Consider the following 17,776-nt stretch of genomic DNA (forward strand, 5'->3'; position numbering starts at 1 on the left):
CATTCTGCTTGTCCTGTAGGTAACGTCCTAGCATCTCAACTGTGCTGTTTATGGTCCTTAGTAGAGTTTTAGAAGACAGTTGTAAGGCTCTACAGAAAGGCTCTACAGCTAGCAAGTAAAGCACTGGAGTCAGCTAGAAGGCTTTACAGAAACCAGAGGCAAACTTGACAATTAAGTAACCATGCATATATTTACAAATATTTGACAGCTATCAATCTTTAAGAGGCATCTACACATGGAGCCTGCAACAATTAGCACCATGACACAGAACTATACAACAACTACTTCTAAAGAAACATTTAGATTCTGTTCTAGTAGAATAAGTTTGTAGCAATGACAACCAAAAATTTTAATCTCTTGGCAAACTGAGGAAACAGTGCTTCTTATTAAGCACAGATTATGTACAAGTATATTTTATGTATACAATAACAAGTACTCATTTTGTCAGAGTAAACAAGTATATAGCCACATTTTAATTAGCAAGATTGTCTGGATGACAATTTTTGATGCCGTCATAAATCTGTAAGACACTAAGAGGTCAGAATTATACCATACATATAATTAAACCATTTAGGATGAGTCTTTGAAGGCCCATAATTATCCATTTTCAGTGGGTAGAAGTTTCTTTCAGGAGTCAGTAGCTAAGGGAACTGTAGGGTGTGTTCCCCCCCCCCCCCCCCCCCCCCCCCGCCACACACACACCTTGCTGTTGCTCGCTTACTCTGGTGTTTTCTTTTTCTGAAGTGGGGTCTCACTATGCTAGCCAGGTTGGCCTCAAACTCATGGGCTTAAGTGATCCTCCTGCTTCCTCCTCCTGAGGAGCTGCAACTGCAGGTGTGTTCCACCACCTTGAGTTAGACTTTTTACCTTGTTTGTTCATGGAAGGGGCCCACTATGTTGTTCAGGTTGCCCTTGAAGTTATGACAGTCCTCCTGATTCAGCCTCTTGAGTATTGGTAATACACATGTGAACCACAACTATTTCCAGCTTATCATTTTCTCTCTCTCCTCTCTCCCCCACCCCCTCCTCTCTCTGTGGGTCTGTGTTCAGCATGCTATGTGGAGGTCAGGACATAGTGAACAAATTGTTTCTTTCTTTCCTTCCTCCGAAAAAAGAACCTTATGTTATTAAAACATCATAAATTCTATATTCTGTAGATCTCCGAAGTGTATGAAGACCACCTGTCTATCTAAAATGTATCTGTTTGACCTTGAAAACATACCTCACATGACTACAAGTTTGATTGTAATAGGTGACTAACTACTAACCTGCATTTCTTTATTATCCTAAATAGTTTGTAATAATAACTTTCAAGAACTAGAAATTTACATTACATTATTAAATGAGCTGTAATAGGTACAATACCTTGAACAAGAGTAGAAACGTATGTACAGTATGTTCTAACAAAAATAGCCTTATATTTGTATCAATAAACAAAAATATCTTAAGAGTAGAAAGATATATACAGTATAATAAAAATAACCTCAAATTTGTATCAATATACAAAAATCCATATCAATATAAAATATTTAAGACTAGTAGTTGCTTTTTTGGTTTAAAAGTAGATTCAATAATCTACACTTTTATCCTATTTCTATATCCCCCTTTTTTCTTTTTAGAGTTAGATCCCTGGATCTAATCTCCTTTGTTCATCTTTTTTTCTGATCATTATCAATAACAACCTGTAACCAACCCCCTAAACAATAGTAAATATCCATAATTTGTTTTTGGGAATGTGGGCATAGTTCTCTAGAAGACTACTTCCTGATGACTGGGGGCACTGGTAATCTTTGGGGGACCCTGAGAAAAATTAGGATTATGGTCAATTCCTGACTGGAGTATTCTGTGAGGCTGGATCATCTCAGTCAGTAGCCTTGAAGCTGTTCTGGATGCAGAACTCAGAGGAAACTGCAACAGAGGCGCTCTGAAACATTGGATCATCTAGGCCATCTCTTCCCATCGGAGATTTTTCAAGGGGTCTTCCTCAATCAAACCTGATTTTTCTTAACCCAGAAAGAATCCACAGCCTCTTATTTCCTGTGTAAATAAAAGCAAAATCTCTTTCCCAAAGTAACACATCTTTTGACTTAAATTTTGAAGTCAAGATATTTTAAAAATATGTAAGTAGGTTTAATCTAGCCATTTTCATAATCAAATGTCTCTTAGCAGTTATCGGTTGTTCATTACCAGTCAAAAAATTTAAAAACAGCACAGTAGCATACAGTATCCAGACCTCTGTGTATTTTCCATCTTTATATGGCCTATATTTTTATTACTCTATTCCTTTTTCAAGGACTTTCTCTACCCCTTTTCTTTTCTCTCCCAAGGCTACATAAATTTTTTAAACACACTGTGACCCATTTAGAGGCTCTTTTTGTCTGAATCTGTCCTTACATCTGTAGTCATTTCTGTCTGCATGAGCAAAAAACCTGCTGTGTTCATGGTGTTCTGGTGCTGGCTCCTCTCCCCTCGGTTCCCTGAGAGTCTAGTCTCATGGTGATGGCATGTTTACTGCCAGCTCTGGGAGCCATGTTTACCATCCCAACTCTGGGAACTTTCTAGGTCTATGCTGCCACCAAGTATCATGCTGCTGGCTGTTGATAAACACCATTTCAGTGTTTGGTAGCAAGGCCTCTTAAAAGAACTGCCCCATTTTTGCTGCCAGGAAGCCATCTCTTAAAGGAGCTGTACCTCTGCTCATTGTCAGCAAACAGAGCCTACTGGAGAAAAGGCAGCTACCAAGAAGCCATGCTTGACTCCATTCTTATGTGTCTAGAATCGCTTTTTAAGGCCTGTCAGGTTTTATGTGGAAATTTCAGCCACACATTAGAACGCCATATGTAAACAGATGTTTCCATGTCCCGACTGCCCAGTCCCAAATAACTCACTTAGAGGCTAAATATGAATTATAAATGTTCGGCCAATAGCTCAGGCATATAACTAACTAGCTCTTACATTTTAAGTTAACCCATATTTCTATTTATGCTTTGCCACGTGGTGGTACCTTTATTAGCATGGCATGTTCATCTCCTGCTCCCTCTGCATCTGGTTGGTGATTCCTGACTCTGCCCCTCTCCTTTCCATCCTCCTTAGTTTGGTGGCCCTGCCTATACTTCCTGCCTGGCTACTGTCCAATCAGCATTTTATTAAACCAATTCCAGTGACAGATCTTTACAGTGTACAAGAGGATTATTCCACAGCACAGTGCCAGATGATGGGGGAAGTATTAGAAGGGTGGAACCCAAAGTTCCAAGATTTTGATCATAGTCCATTATAGTGAACAGTCCCTACTTACCCTGAAGCTCCAGAGGCCCATCAAGATCTGATCACTGAAACAAGTTGCTCTGGACTCCCAGAAATTCAAAAGGCTGTAGGAGGTATGTATTAAGGTACTCTTTTACTTTTAGCACTTAGGAAACCAGAGGGTGTTAGGAGCTGTATGTTAGGAACACAGGAGTGAAACCAATAAATGCATGCCACTGCAAATTTAAAGAAAAGTACAGGGTAGGTGTGACAACTAATCCCAGCGATTATGAAAAGGCCAGAGTACCATCTACTTGGTTTATTGTTTGAGTATACACAAAAAAAATAGTTTGGGTTCTGGGGAAGCTGGGTTTTGTGACTGGCTGTTTCTGCAGTTCTCCATGTTTTATCTTCAAAATGGAAATGATTTCTGTCTTAAAGATTAAAGTGAGAATGGATGTAAAAAAATCTTAGAAAATGGAGACTTACTACTATTGTTGAACTATATCTTCTGACAATTGATTTGGTGGTATTATTATTCAGGGGAACTTTTGGGGGAAATCATGGCTCCCTTTGAGGGTTTGATGAAAACTATAAACACAGAAAAATACAGGAAGTTTTAGGCAGTCAATAGGACTGTAAAGCTGGAGCCATGATCCCCAAAGTGAAGAACTTTTTATACTATAACCAACATACCAGCAGACTGATTTGAGGTCTCAATAAAAATGATCAAAGAGTATGAAAACAGACAAGAACCAGACATAACCATGTTAAGAAATTCATTATGGTTGGTGTAATTGAGGAATTATGCAGAGAAATAGTGGGGGGTCAGAGAGATAAACTAAGACATCCTATCATATTGAGACACAAATTTACCTCAATATAGAACCTAACTGAAATGTTAAATTTATATGTTATGCTAAATGTTACATTTTCTATAATAGAAACTTAAATATGTAATATCTTTCTGTTTCAGGGCTGGAGTGATGGCTCAATGGTTAAGAGCAGGTCCTGTTCTTGCAGAGAACCCAAGTTCAGTTCACACCACCCATGTCAAGCAGCTCACACTGCATTTAACTCCAGCCCTAGGGAATCCAATGATCTCTTATGGTCTCAGCAGGCACTTCATTCACATACATAAACCCAGATTCAAAACAAATGCATCCACACATAAAAATAAGATCTTAGATTTTGTTTCAATTAACTTATTTCGTCTATATTATATTCTTGGTTAGTGTCACAACTGAATTATCTTATTCTCTGAGTTGATTTTGTTATTACAAGACCTACTGACCTGAATGAGCTTTGTTGCTATTTGGTTTCCTATAGGAACAAGTAGCAATTTGATCAGTGTCAGAGATAATTAATATCCTGGTTTATATAATTAAATAAGTAATACTAAGAGCCTACCAATTTCCTGAAGTTTGGTTCAATCTGTACTGCTTATTGAAGAAATCTCAAAATTTGTAAAAAGGAAGGGCCTTTACCTCCCCCCACTTTGGCCCCTATGGGACAAGACTTACTTTCTGATCCTATTTGGAAAAAACACACTAGAAATGAATAATTTCATCATTTTCCCCACCAACATTTAACAAATGTTCCTTTCATAAGAAAATACTTCCCTTACTCATTCCAATAAAGATTAGCACTCAGAATGTTCATGTCAAAAAGTTTTGTTAACAATAATGCAGCTCATATGTACAAGACTCATTTTAGTTACTGGTCATTTAAGTCTTTGACCCCAAATTAATGAAAGTTTGTAGATTTACTTAGATCCCATCTTTTAAGCAATAATTGCAGCACAAAATTAAAATTCAAAGAGTCACTTGGACTACATTTGCTGACTACTTATCAATTAAGATGCTTTGCTAAATAGAGTTCAAGTTTATAATTATTAATTTCCTTTCACTCTACATTAACTTGGCAATTCAAAAGATTACTATTTTTTATGGATTTTAGTTGCAGTTCAAGCTCCATTAATTTTATTGACTTCAGAACTATCTTGAACTGAAAAATAGATCTTAGCTCAAGATTTTAAGGTTTAAGTGAATGTGTAACTGACTTGAAAGAAATTGGGAGATTCTTTTAAATTTATTGCTTGTCGTACTTGAAATACAAGTTGTGTAGTACTTGAAATACAAATCAAAATATATTTTGTTATATATCACTTTAATAAGCTTGACAATTCTTTTCAATACAAGGTGAGGTAATATAGATACTTTTAATTTCTTTTTAAAAAAACGGTATGTCTTATTGTGGAGGAGAATGGCTAGTCAAAAAGGTACATGACACATAGGCTGTTGTTCTTGCTCTTCATTATTTTAGGAACATACAATTCAACTTAAAATTTGGTCCACTAAAATACAGAACTCCCCCCCCCCCCCCCCCCGCCACCCCGCCGTAACAAAAATAAATTAACCTCACAGTTGAAAGAGAAATTTGGCATAGGTCTCTGTGTGACCTCGAAAGACAAGTCAGGCTTTGTGTCACCTGCACAGAACCCGCCTCAAACCCCGACAGTACAGCTGGATGCCAGTTTCTGGACTTGTTCTGTGCCGCAGCAGGACAGCAGGTGGATGGGAGGATGCTCAAGACTCACGACAGCCACAGGACCACTTACTCCAAATTAAGCAAGATTTAATGGAGAACAATAAATGACATCAGTAGAACAATCTCAAGAGTTTTGTTGCCTGAACAGTGGGTTGTAAGCTTAGAACGGGGACTTGAGCAGGAGCGATACAACATGTTGTACGATTCGGAAGGTGAGCAAATGCTTTCAATCATTCCAGATGCCTTGTGCACAGTACAACAGTTTCCAGGGCAGTGAGGACAACAAAACCCACGAAGAATAAATGAGAGCTGCTTAACTTTCTACAAGTCTCTTGAGTATTAAACCCAGGCCACCCTTGGCCACTTGCAGGGGTGTCTTTTCTTCTTTATTCTCGATGTAAATACTTGCTCCTTGGGTCACCAGTAATTTTGCTTCTTCCACTCTCTCCTCATCACAGGCTAAGTGTCTGAAATTGGGGATCACAAAAATGAATGAGTCACTACCAGTTCTATATAGTCGTTAGGATTTCTAGTCTAACTGCTTATCCCTGGACAGTGGTGATATTGGAAAGTTATTTCATCAGGAAAAGGGAAATCAACTGGCATGGGAAAGACTGGAAATTAAAATTAACTAGAATAGCTCTATAAACCAGATCATAAATCATGCTCCTGGTCCCACTAAAACACACAGTTGGCTCTAAATGCTAGCCTAAGGCACAACTTCCTCATTTGATGGAGATTAATGGTAATTTACTCTAAGCACTTTAATGTAATAATTCAGGTAGAATTAAGGGAAGCTTCAATTCACGTTCTGCTTCTATAATAATGCGTGACTTTTGGAAAAACACTTAAAAAGATCTGATCTCACTTGATTCATTTATCTCCACTGACAAATCAAGGTACAATTAGCACTGGGTTACAGTAGAAGTTGTCACAGAGTCTGTTAAAGTTCTTGTTCTGATGACAGGGGTCAACAGTTAACTTGCCGAGGAAAGAAACCAACCTCTGCCAGTCACTTATATAGAGTTTGACAGGCAAAGTATTAGGCACTTTATATAGCATTTTATTTAAACCTCACAGTAATCCAGTGAGGAAGAAATTACTACTATAAAATTACAGAGAAGGAAATTAAGGGGAAGGATGGTTAAGTTCCTTAATATGCATACTTAATGTAGTTGCAAAGGGGCAGCACTTGTATTGAAGAACAGTATCCATGAAATTCTAAATCCTATTTTCTCCCAAGGACCCTATACTATCTAATTCCTAGACTATTTCCAGGCCAATGTGATTAATGACACATGGAGAAATAAGCTAGACTATTCATTAAAAAAACAGTCACTTTGGCCTACAAGAAAGATTTTTAAATTAAGAATGAAGAAAACACTATTTTTCTTGGTCTTCATTGGGTCCCTCCCCTCAGAGATTGGGGAACCCTGTGGAAGAGGGGCAAGAAAGACTGTAGTAGTGAGAGGGGATGGCGGACACCAGGAGAGCAGGGCTGACTCACGGAGACATAAACAGAAAGTCGGGACCCGCTGGGGTCTGCACCAGATCCTCTGTGTGTATGTTATGGCTGTTAGCTTGTGAGAGTGGGACTCCTAACAGTGGGCGTGGGTGTGTGTGTGAATCTTTGGCCTGGGCTTAGGAAGTTTTTCTGCCTGCTGGGCTGCCTCATCCAGCCTCATTATGAGGGCTTTCACCTTGTCTTATTGTACTTGGTTGTGCTGTGTTGGCTGATACCTTTTGGAGGCCTGCTCCTTAATAAAGAGGAAATGGAGGGGGGAGTGGATCTGGGGGAGTGGGGAGGTAGTGGGGAGCAAGGAAGAGTAGAGGAAGAGAAAAATGTGGTTGTGATGTATAAGAGAAGAATCTATTTTTAATAAAGAAAACAATGTTTATTTTTATGACAGGATCTCTCTATGTAACTTTGGCTCCCACAGGAACTTGCTATGTAGACAAGGCTGACCTTGAACTCAGAGATCTGTCTGTCTTTCTTCCTCCCAAGTGCTGGGATTAAAGGCATGCACCATCACCACTGGTCAGTATTGTTTTTGTTTTCTAATAGGGTCTTACTATGGAGCCCTGGCTGAACTGAAACTAGCTATATTGACCAGGCTGGCTCGAACTCACAGAGATCTGCCTTTCTTTGCCTCTCCAGGGCTAGGATTAAAGGTATGTGCTACCATGTTCAGCCCTTGAAAACAATACTTTCAAAAGCTGTCTTAAAGTCAGCCTTATTCTAGACTACAAAAAGACCCAGAATTTCTGACTTGAAAAAGGTCATTATTCAACAAAGGAGAAAAATGGGTATGTAAAAACCACACACAAAGACGGACAGACACACACAAACACAAAGTAAAGGTTGGTTTGAAGTTATCCACATTAATCAATCCCAGGCAGATTTAAGAGTCACAGAAGTGAATACTTCATTCATCTCAGGATGAGAGAAAAGCTTTCCACATGTGATGGAAATGAATAGATTTGTCTACATAGTAACTGGTCACTTGTGATAGTTGAAAAATCACGAACAAATAAATAGACAGACTGGGAAAATATTTTCAACTGCTATGACATAATGTTCCTATTTTTACTGTGTCAAGAGCACTTAAAAGTCTGTGAAAATGACAAAAGGCTATATACTACATGACACACTGAGGTCCCCAATGCCACCAGGACGAATGAAGAAGTGTTGGAGAGTGGGGGGGGGGGGGGGGGGGGGGGGGGGGGGAGAAGCAAAGAGGTTTGTTTTGCTGTTTTGTTACTGTTTTTGTTTGTTTGCTTGCTTACTTTGTTTTGTTTCTTTTGTGGGCGGCACTGTAGGGGTGAGGGGAGGATACAGGGGGATCAGGAGGTAAATGGAATTGAGGTACATGATGTGAAACTCCCAAAGAATTAATAAAGAAGTTTTAACAAAAGAGTCTGTCAAAATGAATGAATTCCCCTGAAAGGGAACAGAAAGGCCACAAAATGTCATAATTTTAGGCATTAATAAATTTCAAAATCAGTAACAAAATGTCAGTTCTAACCATGAACTGTCACACTGTGTACAACACGAGGGTAATTCAGTACTGATGAGGAGGTACTAGGTACTGTTAAGAAGCTGTTGGGAGGGTATAATGAGACAACTCCTCTGGAAGCAATTTGTCTTGAAGCATGTGTATTTGTTGAAACAATCAACTTCTAAGAGTCTATCCTAAGGTCACAATCAGCAATATGGGCGCAGATTTTCTTAAACAAATCGGTCAATGCAGCATTACTTAAAATAGTCAAAGGCTCAAAGCTCTTTAAGTAAACAGTATCAGGAATGATTAAATCATGGCACATGTGTACAGCCATCATAAATGTTTTAAATGTCTTTAATGACATTGAAAAATGCTCACAATGTGCCATGAGATGAAAACATAAAATTATTACATCTCAAATTTTGCTATTATATGCTACATATACATATCTGCATATAAACAACTGGAAAGAAATATTCAAAAATGCTATTAGTATTTTTTTGGGATAGCAAAATGATAGTCAATTTTAGTTTTTCTCATTATGCTTTGGTATCCTTTCAATTTGTTTTTTTGCTCTTAGACTGTATTGCACTTCTAAGCAGAATAAAAACGACTGCTATTTGTCACTTACAGAGGAGTGTTACCCTCAGTGTCTTGGATGTTTGTGGATGCTTTGTAGAACAGAAGGACATGAACCGTCTTCAAGTTACCCTTGGCTGCTGCCCGGTGCATTGCTGTGGCTTCATAATGGTCCTTCGCATCTGGATTAGCCCCACCTTCTAGTAACATGACAGCAATCTGGAAAGGAGGACAAGAAAACAATGCGGAATGTTTCTGTTCGTGTTGAGAACGCAAAGGGAAATAATGCAGGGACAGAACCATACCTCATGCCTATTTTTCGAAGCAGCATAATGGAGAGGGGTGCAGCCATTTTGGTTGACAGCATTCACTTGGGCACCTTTTACCAGAAGGGCTTTTACAATCTCATCCCGGCCAGCAGAAGCAGCAATATGAAGAGGAGACCAGCCTGCCTGTATAAAAGGTGGGTTTTTACAAACGCCAAGGAGAAAAGGGACAGAGGTATGAACATTAACATTTGTTCGAGGTTTATAGAGTTGTATAGATAATTTAACAACCTTCTCCTCCCACTCCATTAAGCACTGTGGAAAATTTGGAAACAAAAATTTATACAAAAGAAAAAATGAGCTGGAGAGATGGTTCAGTGGTTAAGAGCACGTACTGCTCTTTCAAAGGACCTTCCCTTGGTTCAGACAGAACACAAAGGTCTGTAATACCACCTCTGGGGATCTGATGCCCTCTTCTGGCCTCCAAAGGCAACTGCACATAGATGGCATATTCTCACAGATACACACAAACAAAAATAAAATCAATCATTTAAAAATAGCCACAATCCTATAACACAGATATGACATATAAGACTAATTCTAATACAATAACTTAAAAAAATAAAAACTAGAATCAGAGTATATGAAATTCTGTGAGGTGTGTTTTCCACAATTTCTACTTAGCATCTTAAGAATTTTTCTGCCATTCTTTGGAATGATTGATTGCATATTAACTTACAAAGTATGTATACCATGCTCTATTCAATCATTCTCCCTTAAAATTTTTATTTTCTCTTATAAATATTACTTTAGTAAACATCTCTGAAAATTAACCTGTGCCTACAAAACATGCTCCATTCTCAGTTTTTACAAGTCTTATCTTTTTACTTTCAGGTCCTCTGAAGCAGGAATTACAGGAGGTTGTGAGCCACCCGACATGGGTACTGGTATCGGGGACTAGGGGTGTCCAGCCCCTCGATAGTCCCCCCCCCCCAGGGTCCAGGAAGAATCTACAACCAGCTGATAATTAATCTTTGATAAAAAGAAATGAATCTATGTACACGAAACTCCTTAGTTCATACACTTTATTATTCTGTGATAGTTCTCTCTCTACACAGCTTCTATTCTGCTCTCATGTCTAGCTCCTTTCTTGCCTGATTACTCTATATTTATCTATTGTCCTCTCTAGGTTCTATCTTAATTCCTTCATCTAGTTCTGTCCCTTCTAGGTTCTCATCCATCTAGTTCATCCATCAGCTCCTCTCTCATCTCCTTCTCTCTCATCTGGCTCTTCCTCATCTTGTTCTTCCCCATCTGGCTCTTCCTCATCTTCCATCTCGTTCCCTAGTCCTCTCTTCTAGCCCTTCAATCTAGTTCTTCCCCCATCTCAGTTTGTTCCTCTCAAGTTCTTACCCATCTAGTTCTTCCATTCTCTTTTCTCTTCTCCACCCCGTGCCCTGGAAGTCTTGGTATATAAAGGGAGGGTCCGAGTTAAATTGTGTAAAGCTATTACTTAACGTCCACCTTACCGAGGTGGTGTCTCCTTGTAGAATTTACCTTAAGTCAGGAGACTTGCGTGTGGGCTGCTATCACTGTTAATCATTGAAAGTTGGGCGCCCACCTGGGCGTTGTCTCCTGTTAGTCCTTGAAAGTGGCTAAGGGAGATAATCTAATTCCAGAGAAAGCCTTTCCTAAGGCTGTTCTCCAAATTCCTGGAATGTGTATGTCCAGAGAGTGATCAGTCCACATTATTAGCCCTTCTAAGGGAAAAGTCAATTGGGAAAACTATGAAGGCACACATGATTTTCATAACAGAATACAGCTGATATATAACAAGCCAAATAACACCAAAAACTCCTTGGAATTTGGCTTCCTCTGGAGGAATTCCCTGATCCCTCCAGGTAGTGACTTGGCCATAACCAGCTGAGTTCTTATGATATATTCCTGAAGCCTGCAGCATACTGGAACCAAACCTTGGTCCTTTCTCCAAGAGCAGCAACTTAACTACTGAAACATCTCTCTAGCTTCCACAAGTCTTATCTTAATATAGCCAATATCATTATAATAAATGTTTCTACGTAACACATATACACCTAGGCCTTTATTATTCAGGCAACATTCACCAACAATTTTAACATAAATATGCTAACAGTCTTTTTGAGTTCATAATAATAAGCCCTGAATTATAGAGTTTCCTTACCATTCTAAAATATTGTAATCATTAGCCTCCTGCCTATTCACTAAGGCCATACTATAACTTCCTACTTATAAAGGTTCCAATTTTGTTTATGAGCTTAATATTCAGACTTCAGTAAATACAAGGCTGGGGTGTAAAGATAACCCAGGGTTTATCAAACTTGCCTAGTACTTACGTCATCTTTATCATTCACTGGCACTCCAAGTTCCAGCAAGAATTCAACAATTTCTGTATGACCAGCTGAGCATGCCCAGTGCAACGCAGTCCTGCTGTCCTATATGGGAAACAGGGGAGCACAGCTATCAACATTCCTGAAGACAAATAAGCAGAACAATGCTGATGCTGGCAAACCTCTAGTTTGAACATAAGAAATGGAGAGCACCAGGTCCTCAGGTAGGTAACCTTAAGCCATATTACTTACCAGCATTTGAGAGGCCCAGGTATTAGTAACATGGGTGAATAACACCAATAAATGTAAGGAATTCTGGGCAGGATAGAGTGATAAAAGCATTGGTTTCAATACAGTGGCAGAAATGGAGATTTGCTGTGTACAACTCCAACGTTTATCATGCCTGTGAAACACTGTGCCACTTTTACATGCATCATTTTTTTTGACCCTCACCATTCTATATGGTCCCTATTATCCCCCATTTTACACATAAAGAAACTAAGACTACTTCACATAAGCAACTTATCCAGCGTCACATAATTTATCCAAGCTCTGTGACTGTGAAATCTCTATTACCACATAAACTTCAAGTGAGAGGTTCTACAAAGAAGATGTGAATTTTTGTTTTGTTTTGGTCAAGGCCTTGCTATGTAGCCAACATTAGCTTCAAATTCTCAATCCTTTCCCTCCATCTCCTAAGTGCTAGGTTTACAGGCATATGCCACTACATCTGGTGAACACATGAATGTTATGGAGAAAGAAATTAGAAATGTTCATACAAATAGTTGAGATTATTTTATAAAAACATACCCCACAGAATCAGTGCAATAAAATTGTGTTTTTTAAATAACAAGGTAGGAATCATGATTCTCAGAGTCCCTATTTGTGTTGATTGCCATACTTCTTAGCCTTGAGTAATACAGTGTAGTGATTGTATGTATGCATGTATAATGTGTGTGTGTGTGTGGGGGTGCCGGTGGGTCAAACCTAGGGCCTCCTGCACGTTAAAGCAAGTGCTCTACCACTGAGCCTGTAAAGCAACTTGACTGTGACACTCAGGGAGCGGCCTGGTTGGGGGTAGAGGCTCTATTAATAATGAAAAGGAGGGCCGGGCGGTGGTGGCACACACCTTTAAGCCCAGCACTCGGAAGGCAGAGGCAGGTGGATCTCTGTGAGTTCGAGGCCAGCCTGGTCTACAGAGCGAGTTCCAGGACAGGCTCCAAAGCTACCCAGAGAAACCCTGTCTGGAAATAAACCAAAACCAACCAACCAACCAACCAAACAAACAAAGAATGAAAAGGAGAGGGGTAGAACCACCATCACTTGATACTTCTGCTGGTGCCCAGGGAGGGAGCCAGCTGGAAGTCTCACTGCTGTGGACACCTGTGGCTTTCCCTGTCAATGTCCCCAGAGAGCAGTTAAACTTTATGAAAAATTCAAATACACATAAAATAGAAGGAATATGACAGAGACCCACAGGCGTCCATTATCTAGAGTTAATGAAAAATATCTTGCTGTATTTACTTCTAGATTGTTGTTACTTGAGTTTCCATTTTTAAGAATAATTTTACTTTTAATCGTGTGCATGTGTGTGAGTTTGTGTACATGACCACATGTGGATGGGGAGGCCAGATGAACTGAATTCTGGTCCTCTGGAAAAGGAGTATGTACTCTTAACCACTGGTCCACCTCTTTGGCCCTGCTGAGGTTTCTTGAAAACAGGACCCTAAATGTCATGATTGTTCACCTCTAATTATTTCAGCACCTACAAAATAAAAGGGCTTTCATAAAAAAAAAAAACCACAAGACCATTATTAGACTTTTAAAATTAACGTTAACTCTTTGTCATGGGTGGAATGTAAACCTTCCAGGACTTGGTGTATAGGAGGCTCTTGAGTAGATGGAAACCTGGGTTACATAGGGAGATCAAATCTTAAAGAACAAAAGAAGTAAGATCAATAAAATTAACATTAACTCATTTAAAACAACTAATAGCCAATTTCACATTCAGAATTCCTTGTCTCCTACAAGCCTTTTTTCAGGTGGTTTAAAAATGGATGCAAATAAAGTCCATAAATTAATTGCATATGGTTGTTGTGTTAAGCTTCACAATCCTGACTAACACTCCCTTTTATGCCACTGACTGATTCAAGAATGGTTGTTACATTTTCAGTGGATTAAGTTTTAATATAACTCATTTTATTACATTTGAACCGTATTACCAGACAATAACAGAAGCAAACTAGGTGGACACGGGGGAATTCTCCTGTTGAGTAATAAAGGAAAATTCCAAAGAAAACAGTCTCTTCATTTCGAGTTACCCTCTAAAAGAGACACAACATGGAGATTTTTGAAGTGTTATACATTGTGTTACTAGTGTTTAACACCGTGTCTGTCAAACAGGAGGCCATCTATGATTTAGAAAGTCATGTAGAAAACATGAGATTTTGTTGATCAGAACAGAATCACTTTCCACTGTCCATTTACTTTTGTTTGCCTCCGTTCACTGAGTTCCACTGGATGTGGAAATCCCATTCTTTCTTCACGGTGTAAATAACCTCCCTTTCTATACAAAGACCTTTCGGAATATTCCTATAGATTCTTCCCTTTCCATCCTGAAACGAATACGTAAAGTTCTTTCGGGGGGAGAAAGGGGGTTACAATACATAATAAGTCATGTTTTGTCGTTATTTCATTTATGCCTACTTTCTCTACTTAACTAAAATTCCCGGCTCCTCTCATACTTCCTGGCACAAAATAGGCATTCAGTTACACGTGGTTCATTAAATAGGATTACAACTAAAGAAAAAGAAATCCACATAAAACGCTTTCTTCACGAAACTCAGTCTCTCAAAGCCTGGGCATTTCTGAGAAAAGCGGGAGATGTTCTAGAAACGTAAGAAATTCAGCAAGCAAAGCGGCTGCCCCCTCCCCCTCCCCAAAAAGTCTGTTGGGGGCTAGAGTTGGACAGCAAGTCTTGAGCTAACCCAAAGCTATGGGAGGGAGGAAGGGGCGGGAGGAGCTCAGAAGTGGCCTTGGACCAAATCAAGTCCGGGAAGCCATGCAGGGTTTCACTGACGCCCGCGGCTAGGCGACAGGCCTTCGGGCTGCTTTACCTGATCGGTTCTAGTAGCTAGAGATACATCGGCCAAAATGTGCTCCTTCAACTCATCCAGCTTCCCGGTGTAGGCCAGGTTGCAGACCATTACGTTAGACACACACCCCTCCATTTCGCCTTCCCAGGATCTCCGTGAAGCTCAAGTCCCGCCCATTCACGTCTCCTGCTCCGGCAACCAATCAAAGAGCTAGAGGTTCTCCAATCACTGTTCTCTCTGTATTCTGTGTTGCCCGTCCAATAGCCCGGAGCTTCTGGGAGTTGCAGTTTGAAGGAATTTCCGGGCCTGGAGGCATCTTTGCCGGCTACTCAGTTCCGGCTCCTAGCAATGTGGAACTACAAGTCCCAGAATCCTCTGAGAAAGCCGTAGTCAAGTTGCCGGTGGAATTGGCCCAGGATGACAGCTGGAGAATGGAGTCAGGTAATGGGAGCGGCTTCTGGAGGCACTGTGTGAAAGAGCTAGGGTGGGTGGTCGTTGGAGGGCCAGTAAATCAGCCACATGAAACGGAAACTGTACCGGGGCAAGAGAGTTCTGGGATCCTAAAGATCTTGTTCCTCTGGGCCCTCACTCGCAGTGGCAGGCGGAAGGGACAGTAGTTGGAGCTGAGTACTACCTCTTGAGCTTGAACCACGGACTGTAGCTACCCTCCCCCTCCCTACCACTGTCCAAGGAGTGGAAAGCAGCACAGGCTAGTTACCCTGCCATCCCGGCAGAGTGGCATCAGAGGAGGATTCTGCCACAGCAGCGGTTACACATGACACCATACAGAGGTGATGTGCCAGAGTGATGCTAAAGACAGGGTGTGATGCCATAGGAGCCAAAGACAGGGTGTGATGCCATAGGAGCCACTTGATACCTAAGAGACCTCAGTGAGTCTGTAGCCTGGTGACATCGCTACTTAACTGTGGTCATCTTAGGGATACCGGGGTATGATGTTGTCACTTTAATATCATGGTAATGGCAATTACATTGAGACTTGCTAGGATTTTAAGCTAACAATGTGGGGTTTTTTTAAAAAAGGAAATTCCAAATAGTGCTGTAGCAGAGGATATGCAAGTCTTATCTTTTATAGAGCATATCCAAAAGGGTATTAGAAAATAGGTTAAAAATATATTTTTAAAAATGATCATGTTTATGTCTCTCCTGTTGTGATATAGAACAGGGTTTAGCAAACTTCTTGCAAAATGTCAGGTTATAGATATTTTAGGCTTTTGGTGGGCAAATGGTAAAACCAAGTCTAGAAGACAAGTTATGACAAAGTTAATTGATGAAAATCTAAATATAATAATAGTTGAATATATTTTTAACACAGAAATACTGAGATCAGAATTATTTCAGGGAGGTACTATTTTGCTTAATTGAGGTTTAAAGTTAATATTTTCTATCATTAAATCAATTCCAGATGTTCTTTAGTTAATGATATTTTTAATCTATTTTAATCTATAGGAAAGTCTTTGAGAAGCTACTACCAAATATTGATAATCCATGAACACATTCTTTTAAAGTCTATTTTATTGATTGTGTGTGTCTCCCTCTTCCTCCCTCCCCCTCCACCCTCTGTGTGTGTGTGTATGTGTGTGTGTACATACATGCCTTGGCATGCATGTGGAAGTCTGAGAACAACTTTTGGGGGTTGATTCTCTCCTTCTGTCATGTGGTTCTGGGGATTTAGCACAGGTCATCAGGCTTTCTTGTGGAACTATCTTGAAGGTCATAAGTTCTAATTTTGATTTAAATAAATGTAAACATTTTTCCATAACAGTTTTAGATTTATAGAAAAGTTGTAAAGCCAGGTGCTATGGCTCACACTTTTTTTTTTTGGTTTTAATTTTCTTTTTTTTTTAAATTTATTTTGCAATACAATTCAGTTCTACATATCAGCCACAGATTCCCTTGTTCTCCCCACTCCCGTCCCCCTCACCTTCCCCCCAACCCCCCCCATTCCCATCTCTTCCAGGGAAAAGCCTTCCCCACAGACTGAGGTCAACCTGGTAGACTCAGTCCAGGTAGGTCTAGACCCCTCCTCCCAGGCCGAGCCAAACAATCCTGCATAGGCCCCAGGTTTCAAACAGTATGGCTCACACTTTTAATCCCAGCACTTGAGAAGCAGAGGCAGGCAGATCTCTGTGAGTTTAAGGCCAGTCTGATCTACAGAGTGAGTTGACATCTGGGACTATATAAAGCAAGACCCTGTCTCAGAACAAATGTTGCAAAGATAGTACAGAATTCCTACATATTCTCTACCCAGTTTTACCTTTTCCTCCCTATATAACAATTTGCTTATGATAACTTACATAGCATAAAAGTCAACTGGGCCTAGGGGTACCCACCAGTAGAACATTTAGCTGACATGTGCAAGGCCCTAGCTTCAATCCTCAGCCCTACAAAAGCAAAACCTGAATGAAATACACCTATTTAAGTATTAATTGATTATTAGTTTCAGAGTTATGCAGCTATCACAATGAATCAGTTGTAGAACATTTTGATCCTTCCAGTAAGATTTTTTGCCCATTTTCAGTTAATCTTTATCTCCTCTTCCTGCCCAGTGTACTCTTTGTCTTTATAAAATTGCCCATTCTTAATATTTCACATAAGTTAAATCATGTAAGATGTGGACTTTTGAGTCTGGCTTCTTTTACCCAACATAATAGTTT

The 17,776-nt window shown here is 39.8% G+C and overlaps 1 protein-coding gene across 2 annotated transcripts; it reads right to left on the minus strand.

Annotated features, from left to right (window-relative positions):
• Positions 1–5,863: 5,863 nt before the first annotated feature.
• On the minus strand, positions 5,864–15,287 carry Psmd10 (proteasome 26S subunit, non-ATPase 10). 2 transcript variants are annotated; one of them, XM_052737107.1, is made up of 5 exons: positions 15,123–15,287; positions 12,013–12,111; positions 9,680–9,826; positions 9,427–9,593; positions 5,864–6,260 (listed from the first exon to the last, which is right to left on the minus strand). In XM_052737107.1, the coding sequence occupies exons 1-5, from the start codon at positions 15,234–15,236 to the stop codon at positions 6,107–6,109; spliced, it is 681 nt and encodes a 226-aa protein (XP_052593067.1). In that variant the 5' UTR covers positions 15,237–15,287; the 3' UTR covers positions 5,864–6,106. The 2 variants fall into 2 exon arrangements, with proteins under 2 accessions (XP_052593067.1, XP_052593075.1); XM_052737115.1 differs by having other exon boundaries at positions 6,148–6,260; positions 9,506–9,593.
• Positions 15,288–17,776: the final 2,489 nt, after the last annotated feature.

Source organism: Peromyscus californicus, unplaced genomic scaffold (genome assembly GCF_007827085.1).
Source record: "Peromyscus californicus insignis strain IS unplaced genomic scaffold, ASM782708v3 Scaffold_10__1_contigs__length_136768540, whole genome shotgun sequence".
NCBI classification, from domain to species: Eukaryota; Metazoa; Chordata; class Mammalia; order Rodentia; family Cricetidae; genus Peromyscus; species Peromyscus californicus.